Source organism: Zootoca vivipara, chromosome 6 (genome assembly GCF_965207765.1).
Source record: "Zootoca vivipara chromosome 6, rZooViv2.hap1.1, whole genome shotgun sequence".
In the NCBI taxonomy this organism is placed as follows: domain Eukaryota; kingdom Metazoa; phylum Chordata; class Lepidosauria; order Squamata; family Lacertidae; genus Zootoca; species Zootoca vivipara.
Window position 1 is genome coordinate 50,410,615 of NC_142589.1, and position 17,500 is coordinate 50,428,114.

Genomic DNA, 17,500 nt, shown 5'->3' on the forward strand with positions numbered 1-17,500 from the left:
AATGTAGGCACAGGCAGTGAACACCAAATGACCCACCTACAGGGGCATTGTGGCAAATTCAGAAGTTCATAGCCCCTTCATGATAGTCACAGCCATGCCCTCTTCTAAGATTATACAGCGTTCTAAAATTATCCAACCATCTTAGAATTATACAACAGCAGCAGCAGCAACAACAACGGATACTTTTCAATGATCAATGCAGATCTCCATGTGTTGCCTTTCAGCTAGATCTACTGTTTCCTACATAAGCATTTATTATTGTTGTTGTTTATTCATTTATTAAATTTGTATACCACCCTTCATCCGGAGATCTCAGGGTGGTTCATAGTATAAAAATACAGAATAATAGCACAAAATACATACAGCGATGGCGCTTGCTTGGTATCAATAGGCAGGGAGTTCTAAAGTCGCCGCCAAACTTTATTAAATAGTGGTAGTGTGTATAAGTAACAAAAGCAAGAACAAGACATGAGCCAATGATTTGCAGTGCTCCAATATATTCTATTTGAATCACTTAAGCTGTGTTTTCTATAAAGTTTCATTGCATGTAGCAGAACCTGCACCCTGTTCTCTTGAAAGCGAAGCACCCAAATGCTTAGCACTCTATCTACTCTATCTATTTCTCTGTGCCATCCAGGGCCAGCCCACCCATGAGGCTTGGCGAGGCAGGTTGGAGACAGCAGGTTGGAGTAACACTCCTCTTGGCAATTCTTCCACTTGTTGCCAACCTCCTCTATCTCCTGCTGCCACCTGCTCCTTTCTGGCCTCCTTCTTTTCTTCCCCGCTGCCTTCAGCACACCGGGGCTCCCCCCTGCTGCCTCCAGTAGTTTCAGGTGTCGGAGAGGACAGAGGAGGAGGAAGCTGGGTGGTGGCAGGGCAGTGAGAGGCAGAGAAGGAGGCAGCAGCAGCAACAGTGTGTGTGTGTGTGTGTGTGTGTGTGTGTGAGAGAGAGAGAGAGAGAGAGAGAGAGAGAGAGAGAGAGAGAGAGTTTTGCCTTAAGCAGCAACATGTTTTGAGCCAGCCACAGAGCCTAGAGCTTGCCGATCAGAAGGTCGGCAGTTCGAATCCCCGCGACGGGGTGAGTTCCCGTTGCCTGGTCCCAGCTCCTGCCAACCTAGCAGTTCGAAAGCACGTCAAAGTGTAAGTAGATAAATAGGTACCGCTACAGCGGGAAGGTAAACGGCCTTTCCGTGTGCTGCTGTGGTTCGCCAGAAGCGGCTTAGTCATGCTGGCCACATGACCTGGAAGCTGTACGCCGGCTCCCTAGGCCAATAATGCGAGATGAGCACCACAACCCCACAATCGTCTGCGACTGGACCTAATGGTCAGGGGTTCCTTTACCTTGAAGCAGCAAAATGTTTTGAGCCAGCTATGACACCATGCATGATTTTACACTCTTCTCTCATGTCGCCTCTTCCTCACCTTTTTCTCTAAATTAAAATGCCACAGACACTGCCACCTTTCCTCACAGGGACTCTCTCTAGCCCTTTGATTGTTTGGGTTGCCCTCTTCTGAACCTTTTCCCAACTTTACAATATGCTTTTTGAAGTGACCATAACTGGACACAGTAAAGTCATACCTTGCATCTCAAATACCTCGGCTCCCGAACAAAGCGGCTCCTGAACGATTGAAACCCAGAAGTGAGTGTTCCGGTTTTCGAGCGATTTTTGGAAGCCGAACGGCGGCGTGGCTTCCACGGCTTCCGATTGGCTGCAGGAGCTTCCTGCAGCCAATCACAAGCCGCGCTTTGGTTTCCGAAAGTTTTGGAAGTCAAACAGACTTCCAGAATGGATTCTGTTTGACTTCCAAGGTACAACTGTATTCCAAATCACACTCCTCCCCACTCTCACACACCAGAGTGAGAGCTGAGTGAACAATAAGCAGGCTGCAATGGGGAGGCAGCCCAAGGAGCTCTTGTCAATGAAGCCCCTGCTGGAGGGTCATCTTCTGGCAAAGATCCAACCCTGGTCTACCTTGCCACCAGCCCCACAGAGTGGAACATTCCTTTGGCTATGGTGTCGCCCCATCCCCTAAGGTGGCCTCATCCATCTTAACCAGGGGTCAGCAAACTTTTTCAGCAGGGGGCCGGTCCACTGTCCCTCAGACCTTGTGGGGGGCCGGAGTATATTTTGGGGAAAAAATATGAACAAATTCCTATGCCCCACCAATAACCCAGAGATGCATTTTAAATAAAAGGACACATTCTACTCATGTAAAAACACCAGGCAGGCCCCACAAATAACCCAGAGATGCATTTTAAATAAAAGGACACATTGTACTCATGTAAAAACATGCTGATTCCCGGACCCTCTGCGGGCCGGATTTAGAAGGTGATTGGGCCGCATCCGGCCCCCGGGCCTTAGTCTGGGGGACCCCTGATCTTAATTATACATTAAACACAACTTTATTTTGATTGTATACATTGCCATTTAACTTTGGGATATTTTAAATTTTATTTTTATAACATCTGAATTTTTTTTTTAAAACTCACTATTTGTACATTGAAAACATTGAAAATATTCATTACTTCTATTTTTTTCGCTGTTTCCCATTAACTTTTTTTCATTCATAACTGGAAAAATTCTGTTTACACTTTTGCCCCATCTCTGTAAGTGCATATTTAGAACATGTGTATAATTGCTTTGGAGTGGGCTCAACTCCACCTAGAAGTTTTTGTAAACTATTCTTATCTCTAAAAAGGGATTAGAAAAGCACTGGTTCAAAACGCTTTAACGACTTCCGGTCTGGCGGCCATTGGGATCGGCGGGGGATTCTCGATCTCTGAGATCCCCGGGCGTTGCAGGGGGGGGGGGAATGCCATCCGAGCGAGGTGGCCCCCCGGAGAACCCCTGGACTGGGCTGTCCAGGGACGTGGCACCCGGCAGAGCTCCTTAAAGTCTCGGCCGCTGCGAGTAACCCCCCTTTTTAGGGGGTGAAGTCAGCAGGCGGCGCGCGACGGAGCCTCGGGACGATACGCTCACTCTGTGGTGCAAAGCTCCGAGCCGACACCAACTGAGCACCAGATGCCTCCAAAATCAGAATTGGATTAACAAGTAAGATTCTATATTTAATTTGGAAAAAAATTCGGACTTGGGGGTGGAATTTAAAGAAGACAGAGGTCGTTCCCCCCCTTCACTGAGATTTTTTAGATGCAATTACCGAGCCTGCAGCTATCAAGCTGGAACGGGACTTCCTAAAAATAGCAAGCAGGAGCTCTCCCCTGTGGTTAGCAGAGCCAAGGGGAGACGATTTTATTTTATAAGATTGGATTTCTGCAAAACTGACCCCTTCGGAAACCGGGTGGCAGGAATCTGGAGCCCCGGCTATTGAAGTTTAAGACACGTCTCCGACACTTCTGCCTGATCGCCATATTGAAATTGGAGAGGACAAAGGAAATCCCTAGACTAAACAACATCACAAGATGGGAGAGAATGGGATACAAAGAGTCTGGGAAAAAAATCTACGAAATCTTTGAAGGAGTAAAAGAATACAAAAGGATTACAAAGTTATGCCTTGAGACACAGCAACGACTTCTCTCCATTGACAATGAGGAAAAACAAGAGGACGAATTAGAGGATGACAAGAATACTGATACAAAAGTGACAGAACAAGAGGAGAAGAAGTTTTGGATTGAAGCGCAAGCGGTGAGAGTGGTTGCGCAGGACCTAGATTGCTACCAAGGAGCTCCAATGTGCAAAGAAATCCAGGAGCTGTCTCTCCTAGTGAGAGGAGGAGAGCTGGTTCCAGGGAAAAACAATCAAGTGATGGTCCGGAGTCGAACCTCCTCAGTGAGAGAGGGGAGGGTAGGTCCGGGCGAAGGATATGAACAATGGGGGCGACAGAAGGTTTTCTGGGAAGAAGAGAGGGGGTTGGAGTGGGCAAGAGACGGAGTAGGTTGATTGCCAGAGCACATTACAACTAAGAGACGGATAATACGGTTTCAAATCGGACTGTTTAAAGATGCTGGTCGGGTCGTCCAGAGAAGGGCACCCGGGTGAAGGAGGGTGATCTTCTGTATTGATTTAAAATAATAAATGTTCTTTTCTGTTAGAAATTGTTAGAAATAGAGATTTAAGGAGATTTTTAGGGAAAATAGGAGGCTAAAGGGGATTATTATAGAATTAAAGTGCGGGGAGTATAATTGATGGGATTTTATGTAATTTGATATTATAAGAATTTATTTGAGATATTTGGATTAATGTAAAGAATTAGGAAAATTGCCAAAATGGGATATAATAAGACTTGGGAAGGACGGAACGGGGAAGTCAAAGTCTATTACAATGGTTTATATATTAGATGTTTAATTTTTTTTTAAAAAAATTCTTTTTTCTTGTTTCTTTGATATTCTTTTTTTCTTTTTTGTATGTTTTTCTCTCCCCCCCCTCTTTTTTTTGCTGAAGATATAAAGTTGATGTGAAGGTATATTGATTTGTAACGTTGGAAAATTCAATAAATATTATTTTTTTAAAGAACAAAACGCTTTAGGAAAGATTTTATTAAAGCTGAGCAAAGTAGGGGGCGTTTCGTGAAAATCTTCAGTAGAATAATAATAGAAAAAGGGTTCCCCTGTCGTTACTTTTTCTCAAGGATCTTATGCGAAAGAGCTGGACACAAATGATTCTTCTCTGATCCTTTATTGGCTTGGATCATTTATGTGACCTTTGTGGACAGCATTGTCCTCAATATACCCAAGCTCATTTTGCTTCTAATGGTATCTGGAAACAGTCAAATTATTCCAACTGCACAGAATCATAACATCATGGCATCCCATATGATCCCTGATTACCTGGAACCACTTCTGGAGGAATGAACCAGGTTGGGGGGGGGGAATTGGCTATGAATCATGGGAGAACAGCCACAAAAAAGGGAGAAATTAGGGGCCTGGGGCAGTTACACCTCAGCACCATGAAATCTCCATTTTCAAGCAGAAACCTGCGCTGAATTTCTTTTGGCTAATCCCTAGTTTTCATGCATTCAGTGCAAGAGATCAAACTTGATTAAAATGGCTCCCTCCTTTAAAAGGTTGCATCTTTGCAGAAGTCTATTAATAAAACCCACACAAAGATTCCTCTTCCTGTGGCGTTTTAATCAGTCAACGCTGACACTTCTGTGTATCAACAATGGAGAAAAAGGCACAAGCTGAAAGCTGCGTCAACCTCCACATGTACAGTGGTCCCTCGACTTACGAACTTAATCCATTCCGAATGCACATCCGTAGGTCGAAAAGTTCATAAGTCGAAAAGTGGTTTCCCATAGGGAAAAAAATATTCGAAAAAAATTGTAAGTCAAGAAAACCGCATTTAAAATTCGTAAGTCAAGGAAACCGCATTTAAAACCGCCAACGGTTTCCATTCGTATGTAGAAAAATTCATAAGCGTGCGGCCATTTGTCCCATTCGTAAGTCGAAAACTTCGGATGTCGAGTAACTCGTAAGTCATGGAACCAATGTATCAGTCTTTGCTAACTTGCTGACCTCCAGATGATTTGGACTACAGCTCCCATGAGCCTCAGCCAGCAATAATAATAATAATAATAATAATAATAATAATAATAATAATTTTATTATACCCCACCATCCCCAGTCAAAACCGGGCTCAGGGCGGCTAACACCAATAAAATTACAATAAAACATAAAAAGCAATTAATTAAAATACAGATTAAAATACAATATTAAAATTTAAAATGCAGCCTCATTTTAAGTAGTCCATAAATCCAAACCACGAGGGAGGAAAAACACAGGGGTCAGACTAAGTCCAGCCCAAAGGCCAGGCGGAACAGCTCTGTCTTTCAGGCCCTGCGGAAAGATGACAAATCCCGCAGGGCCCTGGTCTCCTGTGAAAGAGCGTTCCACCAAGTTGGGGCCAATACTGAAAAGGTCCTGGCCCTAGTAGAGGCCAATCTAGCCACCTTATGGCTCAGGATCTCCAGAATATTGTTGTTTGTGGACCTTAAGGTCCTCCGCGGGGCATACCAGGAGAGGCGGTCCCGTAGGTACAAGGGTCCCAAGCCACATAGGGCTTTTAATGTCAAACCCAGCACCTTAAACCTGATCCTGTACTCCACCGGGAGCCAGTGCAGCTGATGGGCGCATGGGCATGCTGGCTGGGGCTGGTGGGAGCTGGAGTCCAAAACTTCTGGAGGTATTCAGGTTAGCAAAGGCTGGTCTGAAGGAAGCCAGGAAATTGGGAAAGAGAAGAGGGGCTTACTCTCTGGATGGCTGAATCAATGTGCATTTACCAGCAAGAGAAGGTCATATAGAACCTCAGGCTAGGTGGAAAAAAATGAGCTGGGGGGGGGGATTCTTTGAGCATCACTAGATTTGGGTCAGCAGACCTAAAAAGAATTCCTTGGTAAAAACTTGTCAATCCCAGTGGGTATGTTAGAATATTGAATGATGGCAGAAAACAAATTCCATCACTACTGATTTAAGAAGGATATTGACAAGCTGGAATGTGTGCAGTAGAGGTGACCAAGATGATAAAGGTTCTGGAAACAAGGCCTTATGCAGAACCATTGAGGGATTTGGGTATGTTTAGCCTGGAGAAGAGAAGACTGAGAGGTGATGTGATGGCTATCTAAATAGCTAAAGGGCTGTCCCATGGAAGAGGGAGCAAGCTTGTCTTCTGCTGCTCCAGAGAAGCGGACACGGAGCAATGGATTCAAACTACAAGAAAGAAGATTCCACCTAAACATTAGGAAGAACTTCCTGACAGTAAGAGCTGTTCAACAGTGGAGCAGCCTACCTCAGAAAGTGGTGGACTCGCCTTCCTAGGAGGTTTTTGAACAGAGGTTGAACGGCCACCTGTCGGGGGGAGGGGGTTGAGCTGTGATTCCTGCGTTGCAGTGGTTTGGACTAGATTACCCTTGGGACCTCTTCCAACTCTACAATTCTATGATTTTAAGAAATGAGGCATGATATACATCTTCCCATTTTCAATTCATTTCATCTGAAGAGAACTCCTGGCTCACCACTGAAAGGAGTTCCCAAGACACTGCAATTAGGAGAGAGAGAGAGAGAGAGAACGTCTAATAGGGAGGCTCAGAATGAACGTTATCCTTTCCTTCGCTGCAATGCAAAAATCAGAGATGAAAAGGAACATATAGAAAAATGCCACAGAGCCCTAAATTCATTTTGTGACCTGTTTCTCCCCGCCCCAGGTGATACTGCAAGGGACAGTAGTAGCACGAGCCCCGCATTCTTGGCACCACGCTCCGAACACTATTAAAAAGTCAGGCCCTCCAATCTGAAAGCACTGCCTGTCTCCAGCCACTTCATTATTAGCATTCATATTCTACAGGAATGTGCTGCTGGCAAGAGGTGAAAGGCATCTGGGGTGAAAAGAAATTAGTTTCATTATGCAGTAATTACAGGAAAAATTGTGATCGCTGACTTTAGTCGCCCTCTCCAGTTACTGCAGCGCTGCTGGTTAAAAAGATCTTGATCTATGCCGTTTGGCTAATGATCAACAGTTTTAGGAACGACATCTCCTGGCAGCGAGTTCTTTGCATTATTCTCTCCTCCAGTTGCTGGGTCTTGCAAACTGTTCAGGACTAACACACCAAGGGCTTAGCCACACTTACCTTTCCTCCATGCTTTCCAGGCACATTCCATGCATTAAAGCTCTATGTTGAAGAGTGAGTTTTGTGTTTGGAAAGCTCTGCAGCAAAAACAAAAATAAAAGAGTGCTTGGACACAAAGCTTTAACGCAGGGGTCGGCAAAGTTTCTGTGGCTTGGGCCGGTTCACAGTCCTGCAGACGCCGTGGTGGGCCGGAGTGCGCGAACGCGAACGCATGCATGCACAAATGCTATTTCCGGTGCTCCTTCTGGCTTTTAATGTTTGATGGATTTCTGTATTTTAATATTTTGTTGGAAGCCGCCCAGAGTGGCTGGGGGAACCCGGCCAGATGGGCGGGGTATAAATAATAAATTATTATTATTATTATTATAGAGGAGGAGTGTGCACCTTCCCATTGGCTGCAGGAGCTTACTTGCAGCTAATGGGAAGCCAGCCAGCATTGCAGAAGGCGGTCCCTGCTCTGCTCCGCGCTGGTTTTGCGTGGCACACGGGAGCCAACCGAGCGGGCAGCGGGGGTCCCCAAGCGGGCGGTGGGGGTCCATGGGCCTTAAGTTGCCGACCCCTGCTTTAACGTGTGGACCTGTGCCTCAGTAAGTCCTGAGTGTACAATCTTCTTCACTGTGGAATATATCATGTCAAAAACATCTTAATGCTCATTTCAGTTTCCCTTGCATTCATGATAAATTGACCATCTCAGAACAAGAACAAGGACAGGAACCAGGGACCGAAATGTATTTTCACAGAGATAAAAAGGTGCCGTTGGAAAGGTATATTTTGAGATGAAAGGGCTGTTAAGGCAGCTTTCCAGAAAGCAAGGCCAGGCGCCAATGACAATAGAAACGATGAAAGCTCAGGGATTTTGATCAGGAAGTTCTCTTGACCATGTCAGTGGAGAATTTCGGTGCGGAACTGACAAGCAGATTTGCTCTGTGCAGCAGCCAGCTCAGTCTTCAGCAACCTGTTACCCTCTGGGTACTTGCCAAAGGCTGAGGCACATCCTTCCTTGCTCACCTTTGGAACCTTTTGCAACCAAGGGAATGCACAAAATGGTGGCAGAACCTGGCTGTCCTGGCAACGGCAGCCCCATTTGAAGGGGGAAGGAATGGTCTCTGTGAAACCCTCTTGTTGTTCTGCATGTACAAAATGTGAGTCAATAGGTCGCACCCTAGATTCCTTCCCCCTCCAGTGCACTAATATTCAATTTATACAGGGCTAGAGATGGTGGTGAAATTTGATTCAGTTCTCATTTAAAAGTCGATATATCCAATTCTCACTTTCCAAAACAACGTGGGAACCGAGACACAGCAATCGATTGAAATTTGCACTTATCCAAATTTTTCAATACAGTTCTGCCGCCAATGTTTACACAAATGTATATATTAGGGCGAAGTGTGCATAAAATGAATATGTTAAGGAAAGTAATAGAATGGATTACTTGCAGAAACAAAACGGCATACAAAAATGCTTTTATTCGGGGAAATTTGCACAAAAATTCTGGTGGATTTTCATGAGGTTTTTTTTAATGAGCAAATGTGTAGAATGGAATTTAAGTTGGGGGAAAATGGGAAACTGAGATATCTGAAATTGCCAGATCCTTCATGCCTATCTACTCCATTCAAACATCCAGGCCTTGGGCAAAAAAAAATGAAAGGCACAAATACAGGATGGGAGACACCTGGCTTGAGAGCAGTACATGTGAAAAGGATCTAGGAGTCTTGGTAGACCACAAACTTGACATGAGTCAACAGTGTGATGCAGCAGCTAAAAAAGCCAATGCAATTCTGGGCTGCATCAATAGGAGTATAGCATCTAGATCAAGGGAAGTAATAGTACCACTGTATTCCACTCTGGTCAGACCTCACCTGGAATACTGTGTCCAGTTCTTGGCACCACAGTTCAAGAAGGATATTGACAAGCTGGAACGTGTCTAGAAGAGGGCAACCAAAATGGTCAAAGGCCTGGAAACGATGCCTTATGAGGAACGGCTTAGGGAGCTGGGTATGTTTAGCCTGCTTCCAGAGAAGCAGACACGGAGCAATGGATTCAAACTACAAGAAAGAAGATTCCACCTAAACATTAGGAAGAACTTCCTGACAGTAAGAGCTGTTCGACAGTGGAATTTGCTGCCAAGGAGTGTGGTGGAGTCTCCTTCTTTGGAGGTCTTTAAGCAGAGGCTTGACGGCCATCTGTCAGGAATGCTTTGATGGTGTTTGTTTCCTGCTTGGCAAGGGGTTGGACTGGATGGCCCTTGTGGTCTCTTCCAACTCTATGATTCTATGCCTTTCTGCTGCGCCAACCTGGAGCTGGCACGGCAAAAAGAGTAAGAGGAATCTCTTTCCACAAGTGTCAGCAATCAGCATAACAGTTTAAATTCATGCAATCCTAACTGAATCTCCTAAAGTAGGCAAAAATGGGTAAAAACCATATAATCACATGCATAAAACATCCTGTTTTATAAGACTATTGTGGCTACTGCTTCAGCAGAGGGTCCCTGCGCTCTTTTATGTTTCAAGTAACACAACTTTGGGATGTAGAAATCAGCATCTGCGTGAAAGCTCTTCCCATTAAAACAAATCCTCCACACTGTATATCTTCCATGTTTCTTTGCTCCCCCGAGGGCCCAGCTCTGCAGGTTGCAGAGCTTCTCTCTCTTCCCAACTTTGAAGAGACTTGAAGGTACTCAGCACCTGGAAGGATCAGCCCATTACTCAAATCACTACTCAAACACAACTTCCTTTCTTCAGTCCTGTTGCTGTTTCATTAGAGAACTTCTTTTTGTAACCACAGCAACAAACATCTTCTAAAGTGGTTCATTTCTCTTTCTGTTTTCTCCGGATTGTTTGAGGAGCATCAAGAGAGCTCTGCTGGGTTTTCAGCCTTGGCTGGGACTCAAACTGCTCCTGTAAATGGACTTCAAAAAGAATTTGCTGTATCGACAGTTACAGCAAACTCTTCTGAACTTCGATGGACGGGCAGCTCTGCCCACCTGTTAAAGTTAGCCTGTGTGTGGGGTGGAAATAAGAAGCCAGTTCCCAGTTCCCAGGTCCTGCTAAAAAGTAATGGTGAGAGATGCACTTTTTTGAGGCCATCACCCAGAAGGCCCCCTCACAACACTCTTTCACAAATTTGAAAGCATCGGAATCACCTGGAGGTCCTCTTCTACCGATCTTAATTCCTGGGCTGGTCTATAAGGAAGGAGATGCTCTTTCATATATTTGGAGCCCAGATTTTTTAAAAAGGGCTTTAAATATCAATGTGAGCACTTTGAATTAGGACTGGAAGCTAATAGGCAACCAGTGCAGCTCCTTCAGTCCAGACGTCATATGCATTCTTGCACCCATCCCTGTCAAAATCTTGGCTACCGCATTCTGCAAGAACAGCAGCTTCCAAACAGTTTCCAAGGAAAGCCCCACATAGAGGGCACTGCAGTAGTCTAAGACACAGAACAAAGGGCCACATTTTTAGAAATCCTGGCGTCAATTATGCCTTTGAAATCCCGGTAATGGACGTATGGTAGCTATAGCATGGGACCCAGGTGGCGCTGTGGTTAAACCACTGAGCCTAGGGCTTGCCGATCAGAAGGTCGGCGGTTCGAATCCCTGTGATGGGGTGAGCTCCCATTGCTTGGTCCTAGCTCCTGCCAACCTAGCAGTTCGAAAGCACGTCAAAATGCAAGTAGATAAATAGGAACCGCTACAGCGGGAAGGTAAACGGCGTTTCCATGTGCTGCTCTGGTTTGCCAGAAGCGGCTTTGTCATGCTGGCCACATGACCTAGAAGCTATACGCCGGCTCCCTCGGCCAATAATGCGAGATGAGCGCGCAACCCCAGAGTCGGTCACGACTGGACCTAATGGTCAGGGGTCCCTTTACCTTTAGCTATAGCATGGGATACAGGAGTAAAGTCATCTTTGTCCAAGAGGGTCTAGAAGCATCTGGGACCTGGAAATAGGAACTCCTAAAAATGCATTATATTAGGGAAATGTCAACAAAAATGTGTTTATTAGGCAAATCTGCATTTAAATGGTTTATCACACTAGGCACACTAAAATGCTGGCGAATTTTCGTCAGAGCACTGTTTGTTTCTGAAATTGCAAACCGCTGCATAGATGTGGCAAACTGAACAGAAGATTGGAAAAATGAGAAACTGAGAGTAACCAAAATGGACAGATCCAGCCATCTGTAGTCATCAGGGGTTCTGATTTAACCAGGGTGTTAGGTGGGTGTGCAACCCAGATGTGCTAAGTGGCTTTAGCCAAATCTCTCCAGGCTTTATAAGACACCTTGAACTGTGCTCTGAGGCTTGTAAGGGGGCAATAAACTGTTTGCAACCATTAAAAATAAAGGACCCTGATGGGCAGGAAGTGGAATCTAAATTTATTTGCTACTTTAAAGGCAACATTTGATATTCCCTGAGACTACATAGATTAAACTAAAGATTTATGTTAATGCCAAGGATTAAAAGAATTTTAATAGTGTGCATAAAGATGTAAATGTGCTGTGTTTCATTTTCTTGCAGATGAATGTGCCATAAGGGAGCTGTAGATGGAAGAGAATGTATTCATATCCTGCAAATTGTAACATCTGGCTTAATTTTGCACTCATGTGTTCATTAAATATTAGTTGCCTTCCATTCGTGCATCCTTGAAATCACACTTTAATATGGAAAGATTTCCCTTCACCCTCTCTGTTCCCAGAAGGCAACTGGAAACAGCTCCATAAAGCAAATTTTTACTAACCATATTTTTGTAAAATCCTATTTCCCTGTCTTCTCAAAAAAGAGTATCAATAAACCATCCATATTTCCCCCTTCTCATTCTGTATCTGTGTGATGCAAACAAACACCTACACTCTTGTTGGAACCCCCCCCCCCCAACCCCATGTGCCAAAGGCCTGCCATTAGATGTAGAAATATTCCAAAGGGGGAAATAATAGATAAAATTATAATGGGATGGAGACAATTAAGTGGTGTATATATAACCAATTGCAAGCAGGAATGGAATTGTCTGAAAATCTCTGTATCAAGCTTATCCACAGATCTTTTTTCTAATTTTTGTCTTGCTCCTTCATCTCAATGAAAAGCAAACAAATTGTTTTACTGGTTCCGTTAAAGATATGAACAATGGTCACCAATTAAAAAACTGAGCCTGGATACCTGATTTGGTTTGACCAGGCATCCCCAAACTGTGGCCCTCCAGATGTTTTGGCCTACAACTCCCATGATCCCTAGCTAACAGGATCAGTGGTTGGGGTGATGGGAGTTGTAGACCAAAACATCTGGAGGGCCGAAGTTTGGGGACCCCTGGGTTATACTGTGGTGCTGATAATACCAAGGTTGCAGGCTTGCTCCCCATATGGGACAGCTGCATATTCCTGCATTGCAGAGGGTTGGACTAGATGATCCTCAGTGTCCCTTCTGACTCTACAATTCTACAATTCTATATGCATTATTATACATATAATATGATATGTATATACACATTTCCTATAGCAACCAGCACATAAACATACTACTATATAAATATATTTATGTATGGATACTTATCAAATTATGCTGCAGATATATAGCACCACGTGAAATGTGACTCTTCCATATGTATATAATTTTCTGTATAATTCTGCATAGAGCCAGAGTTTTTTAATATATATATATATATATAAACCCAACAATGCACGAGTGACTTGGATGTAGGTGAGTGCTTGAGGCAAGAGGTGGTTTGTGGTTTGGGGACAAATCTTGATCAGATCAGAACCTCTAAATTCTCTGTGTAAACCCATTTAAATCCAATTGGCCTTTCTTCCCTAATTGATATTTATGTTATATCTTTCTTTCTTTTTTTATGCTGCAAGTGTTCCATAGCTCTGCTTAGCATGTGCCACCAAGCTTTGCAGACTGAAGAATAAGTTGAAGGTGACAATTTTTCTTTATATTTATTAATTCCAAAATCATTTTTTTTAAAAACCCAACAACATGGATAGGTGTATTACTGCAAGGTTGATGATTCTTGAAAAACATAAGGGCACGGTGTGCTTCCAGAGTGTAGCAACGATTGTCCTGAATGTGGGAGTAAATTTAGGTTGGTTCTACAAACCTGTCTTGGTGTTAACTTCCCTGACTTCTGCCACAAAGAATCCTGGGAGTTGTAGTCTGGGGTCCCTGCTGTCAACAGTCCCTATTTCCCACCCTCTCTGAACACACTTCCCAGGTTTCTCTGTGTGACGAGTGTAGGTACCTGTGGTGTAGATATGTCCTTAGCTTATTTGCCAATGGGTACAGTTTATTTGGAACTTATTTTACACAGACTTGCATATAAGGAACCACAACAGTAGCTCCCAGTGCCTCTTCCACTGTCAATACAGATCTTCAAAAGGCTTTGAGTAGTTAAACATCAGATAATCCATGTAATAGAAATCGTAGCTACGTTGCCTTTGAGAAGGGGAGAGCTGTTTGAAATATTGCTGTGTAATCTGGGTGGTTGTTCTCTCTTCATCAGAATGCCTGTCTTTAAACCTAGGAAAAGTCAAATTTTGTGGAGCATTTATTAAATGCAAAAAGAAGTTAGCATCTTCCTCCATGGTTTCAAATTTACCAATAAAATCATAGTCTATCAAGCACGGGCTACAGAGCCTGTTGACATGGTCCCAGTGAATATCCATGCCCACAGGCCGGTGGACATCAAGAAGATATTGAATGAACTCTTTGAAGGTTACCCCAGAACCTGTCCTCAGTGCCTCCTTCGTGGCATTGACGCGGTACCTTGAAATGATGGGTCTGCCAAAAACCGGGTGGTAGTAATTGTTGGGATGCTCAAACTTGTCTCGAAACGCCGAGACCAATTTTTCAAAAGGTTCGCGAACAAAGAGCATCTTCGTGTAAGTGTTCAGCCTGTGGTTGATCCCTTTGCGGTCAAACCCATCCAACCTTTTCAGATAATTCCCATAATGCACCGTGTTGTGTTGTATGACCTTGGTCGAGGAGGCCAGTCCATTAAGGACCATAAGTACCCTTTTCCAGTTCGAGCAACCGGCCTTGGGAACTTCGCAGTATAAAATTCGGTACTTATCTTCAACGAAGATCCTGGAGACGTGATAAGGTGTGATTATCCTTTTGTTGTTGCTCTTGTATTTCGAGCAAGTCTCTCTCATGATCTGCTTCCGCTCCCTTTGGGTCTTGTAGAGGCTTTTCCACTTGACGTCATTCCTGTCCTCTGATTTCAAAATGGGCAGGTTGTGGAAGGAGCTGTTCACGGCTATCAGGATGGGGCTCTTTTTGATAACAAACCTCCTCCTCCGTTTATGAGTCCGGGCAGAATTAACTCCTGCGCTTTTTGGGGAATGGTCTTTAATCACCACCAGGATGTTCTGCTTTCTGCTTGCGCCTTCTTTCAGGGCAGCTCCATTGGGCACGGGGTCTAGCGAAGCCCTCTGGTTCGCAATTGGGAATTTGTCAGCAGCATACGGAGGCATTTTTTCGTCCTGGCTGTTGTTGGATGTGCAGTCCTAATGAAAGAAAAGGCCCAAGAAATTACTAAACGAGGGAGCATTCATCATCACAGACAGCTTGCAATGTTTAATGGCTCATGCTATTTGTACCGTTTTAGCTCAGCTTAACTATGGAAGAAAATGCATTGTCTTGCACGCAGCTTTGGCGCTGCAGTAATTATTTTTCACCTTTCTGCTTTTGAATGTATTCTTCTTAACTTGAGCATCACTTCTAGGGATAAACCAGAAAGACCCAGCTAGGAAACAGCTTTGTGGGCTGTTTTATTGTGGCAGCTGTAAACAAAATTTGCTCCCCTATATTCTATGATTTAAATATCCTAGATAGCAGAGCCAATTACGTCACTAAGTTAATAATCCCAGCCCAACGTAGGGCTTTTATGTTGGCCCGTCTGAATGTTTTCCCCATGGCATTTGTCAAGGGAAGATATCAAAACATTCCTAGAAACAAGAGATTCTGCAGATGTTCTATGAATGTCCTGGACATTGTAGAGCAAATTCTCTTCCATTGTCCATTGTACAGTACGCTCCATCAATGTGTGCTGTCCCCTCTTTTGGGTGGTCTGGAACCCCAGCAAGGTGAAAGTGTGGGATTCTGCCTATCTGACGTTGACCAAAGGGTAACGGGGGGGGGGGGAGTTTTTGGTAGCAGTCCTCCAAGGAGCAGGTTAACAGGGAAAACCCCAGATTATATATATGTAAAGGGACCCCTGACCATTAGGTCTAGTTGTGACCGACTCTGGGGTTGCGTGCTCATCTCGCATTATTGGCCGAGGGAGCCGGCGTATAGCTTCCAGGTCATGTGGCCAGCATGACAAAGCCGCTTCTGGCAAACCAGAGCAGCACATGGAAACGCCATTTACCTTCCTGCTGTAGCGGTTCCTATTTATCTACTTGCATTTTGACGTGCTTTCGAACTGCTAGGTTGGCAGGAGCTGGGACCAAGCAACGGGAGCTCACCCCGTCACAGGGATTCGAACCGCTGACCTTCTGATCAGCAAGCCCTAGGCTTTGTGGTTTAACCCACAGCGCCACCTGGGTCCCATACACACACACACACACACACACACACACACACACACACACACAATCAGTCTATGTAGCCAACTGCTGCCTTTTTATATATATTTCAAGGCTCTTATATGTGATTTTCTCTTTTATGGTTTTATTTGTAAAATGCCTAACAAAGGTTTGATAAGTAAGTAAAATTTTGTTTCTTACTATGCTAGATCCCCCCCCCTGGTTTTATACTGTAAACTGCCCTGTGATCCTCAGATGAAGGGCAGTATAGAAATTCAATCAATAAATAAGTTTATGTGTGACTGTAAAAGGTTTTCCTCTAGAGGGTACCACCTGCTCACAATTGTATCTCAAGGTATGCTTTGGCACTGATCCAGTGCTGAAGTGGAAATACTGTACTTTTCCGTGTATATGACGCCCCCATGTATAAGACGCCCCCTATTTTTTGGGACTAAGTTTAAAGAAAATGAGGGGAGATGGCCCAAAGTTGTTGAGCTTTTGAAAGGGGGAATTGCACGTGTGCCATCACCCCAGCAGGCCCGGTGCTGGGGGTTGGCAAAGTGGGCAGCTGCTCCCCCCACGCCACTGCGGGCGGGAAGCTCCCTAGAGAGCAGACCTCCCGCAGCGGCATGGGGGGGGAGTTGCGGAAAAGTTGTGGAAAACGCTCCCTAGAGTGCACGCCTCCCGCAGCTTCCTCCCTATACCACTATCCGTGTATAGGATGACCCCAGTTTTTTTGACGTGATTTTTGAGTCAAAAACCCTCATCTAATACACGGGGAAATACGGTAAATATTAGCAGTATAGAACCACTTTGTACTGGGGCTGAATGACGAGGTGAATGGGGTAATTTCATTCCTATCTATGTCAAACAGCAATATCAATGAAGCACTCTGAGTCACATGAGCACCCCTCCCCCCAAAGCCTCCCACTCTGTTTTTCTATACATTCTACTGTTTTGTACACTAGGTCTCTATATTTTTCTGCCTCTCTATGTTTCTCTACTCTAGGTCCATGGGCTTTGTGAGAAGTGAGGCTGTCTAAATGCTCCTGGTGAACCATCAAGTTCTTGGTAATTTTTACAATTTTACTTTGTTCAAGGTGAGTAGCAGCGGATTTTTTAAATACAGTACAGGGAAAAAAATCAACTTAAAAGCTTCATTTAACTTGTAGATTAAAACAACAACAACACCCACGCTCTGCTTGCAAAAACAAACAAACTCATTCCTCCAGAGCACTTCAGCACTCCACAGGCAGCATTCAGGACAGCCCCACCTTGCAAATGCAGGCCGAAGGACACCCCCTCCAAAACACAAGCAAGTACTAGGAAAGCTAAGCTCGGTGACATGGTGCTGCTCCTATTTACAGTATTTCTAATTATAAGGTGAATTTGGGGTTTCCTGCT

The 17,500-nt window shown here is 44.4% G+C and overlaps 1 protein-coding gene across 1 annotated transcript in view; it reads right to left on the reverse strand.

Moving 5' to 3' along the window:
- Window positions 1–13,416: 13,416 nt before the first annotated feature.
- The window catches only part of CHST8 (carbohydrate sulfotransferase 8), a 251,442-nt gene continuing 247,358 nt past the window's right edge, over window positions 13,417–17,500 (reverse strand). The window contains exon 4 of the mRNA XM_088672125.1: window positions 13,417–15,076. Within this exon, the coding sequence (XP_088528251.1) occupies window positions 13,928–15,076 (1,149 nt within the window). The 3' untranslated portion in view covers window positions 13,417–13,927. The remainder of the gene's footprint in view (window positions 15,077–17,500) is intronic.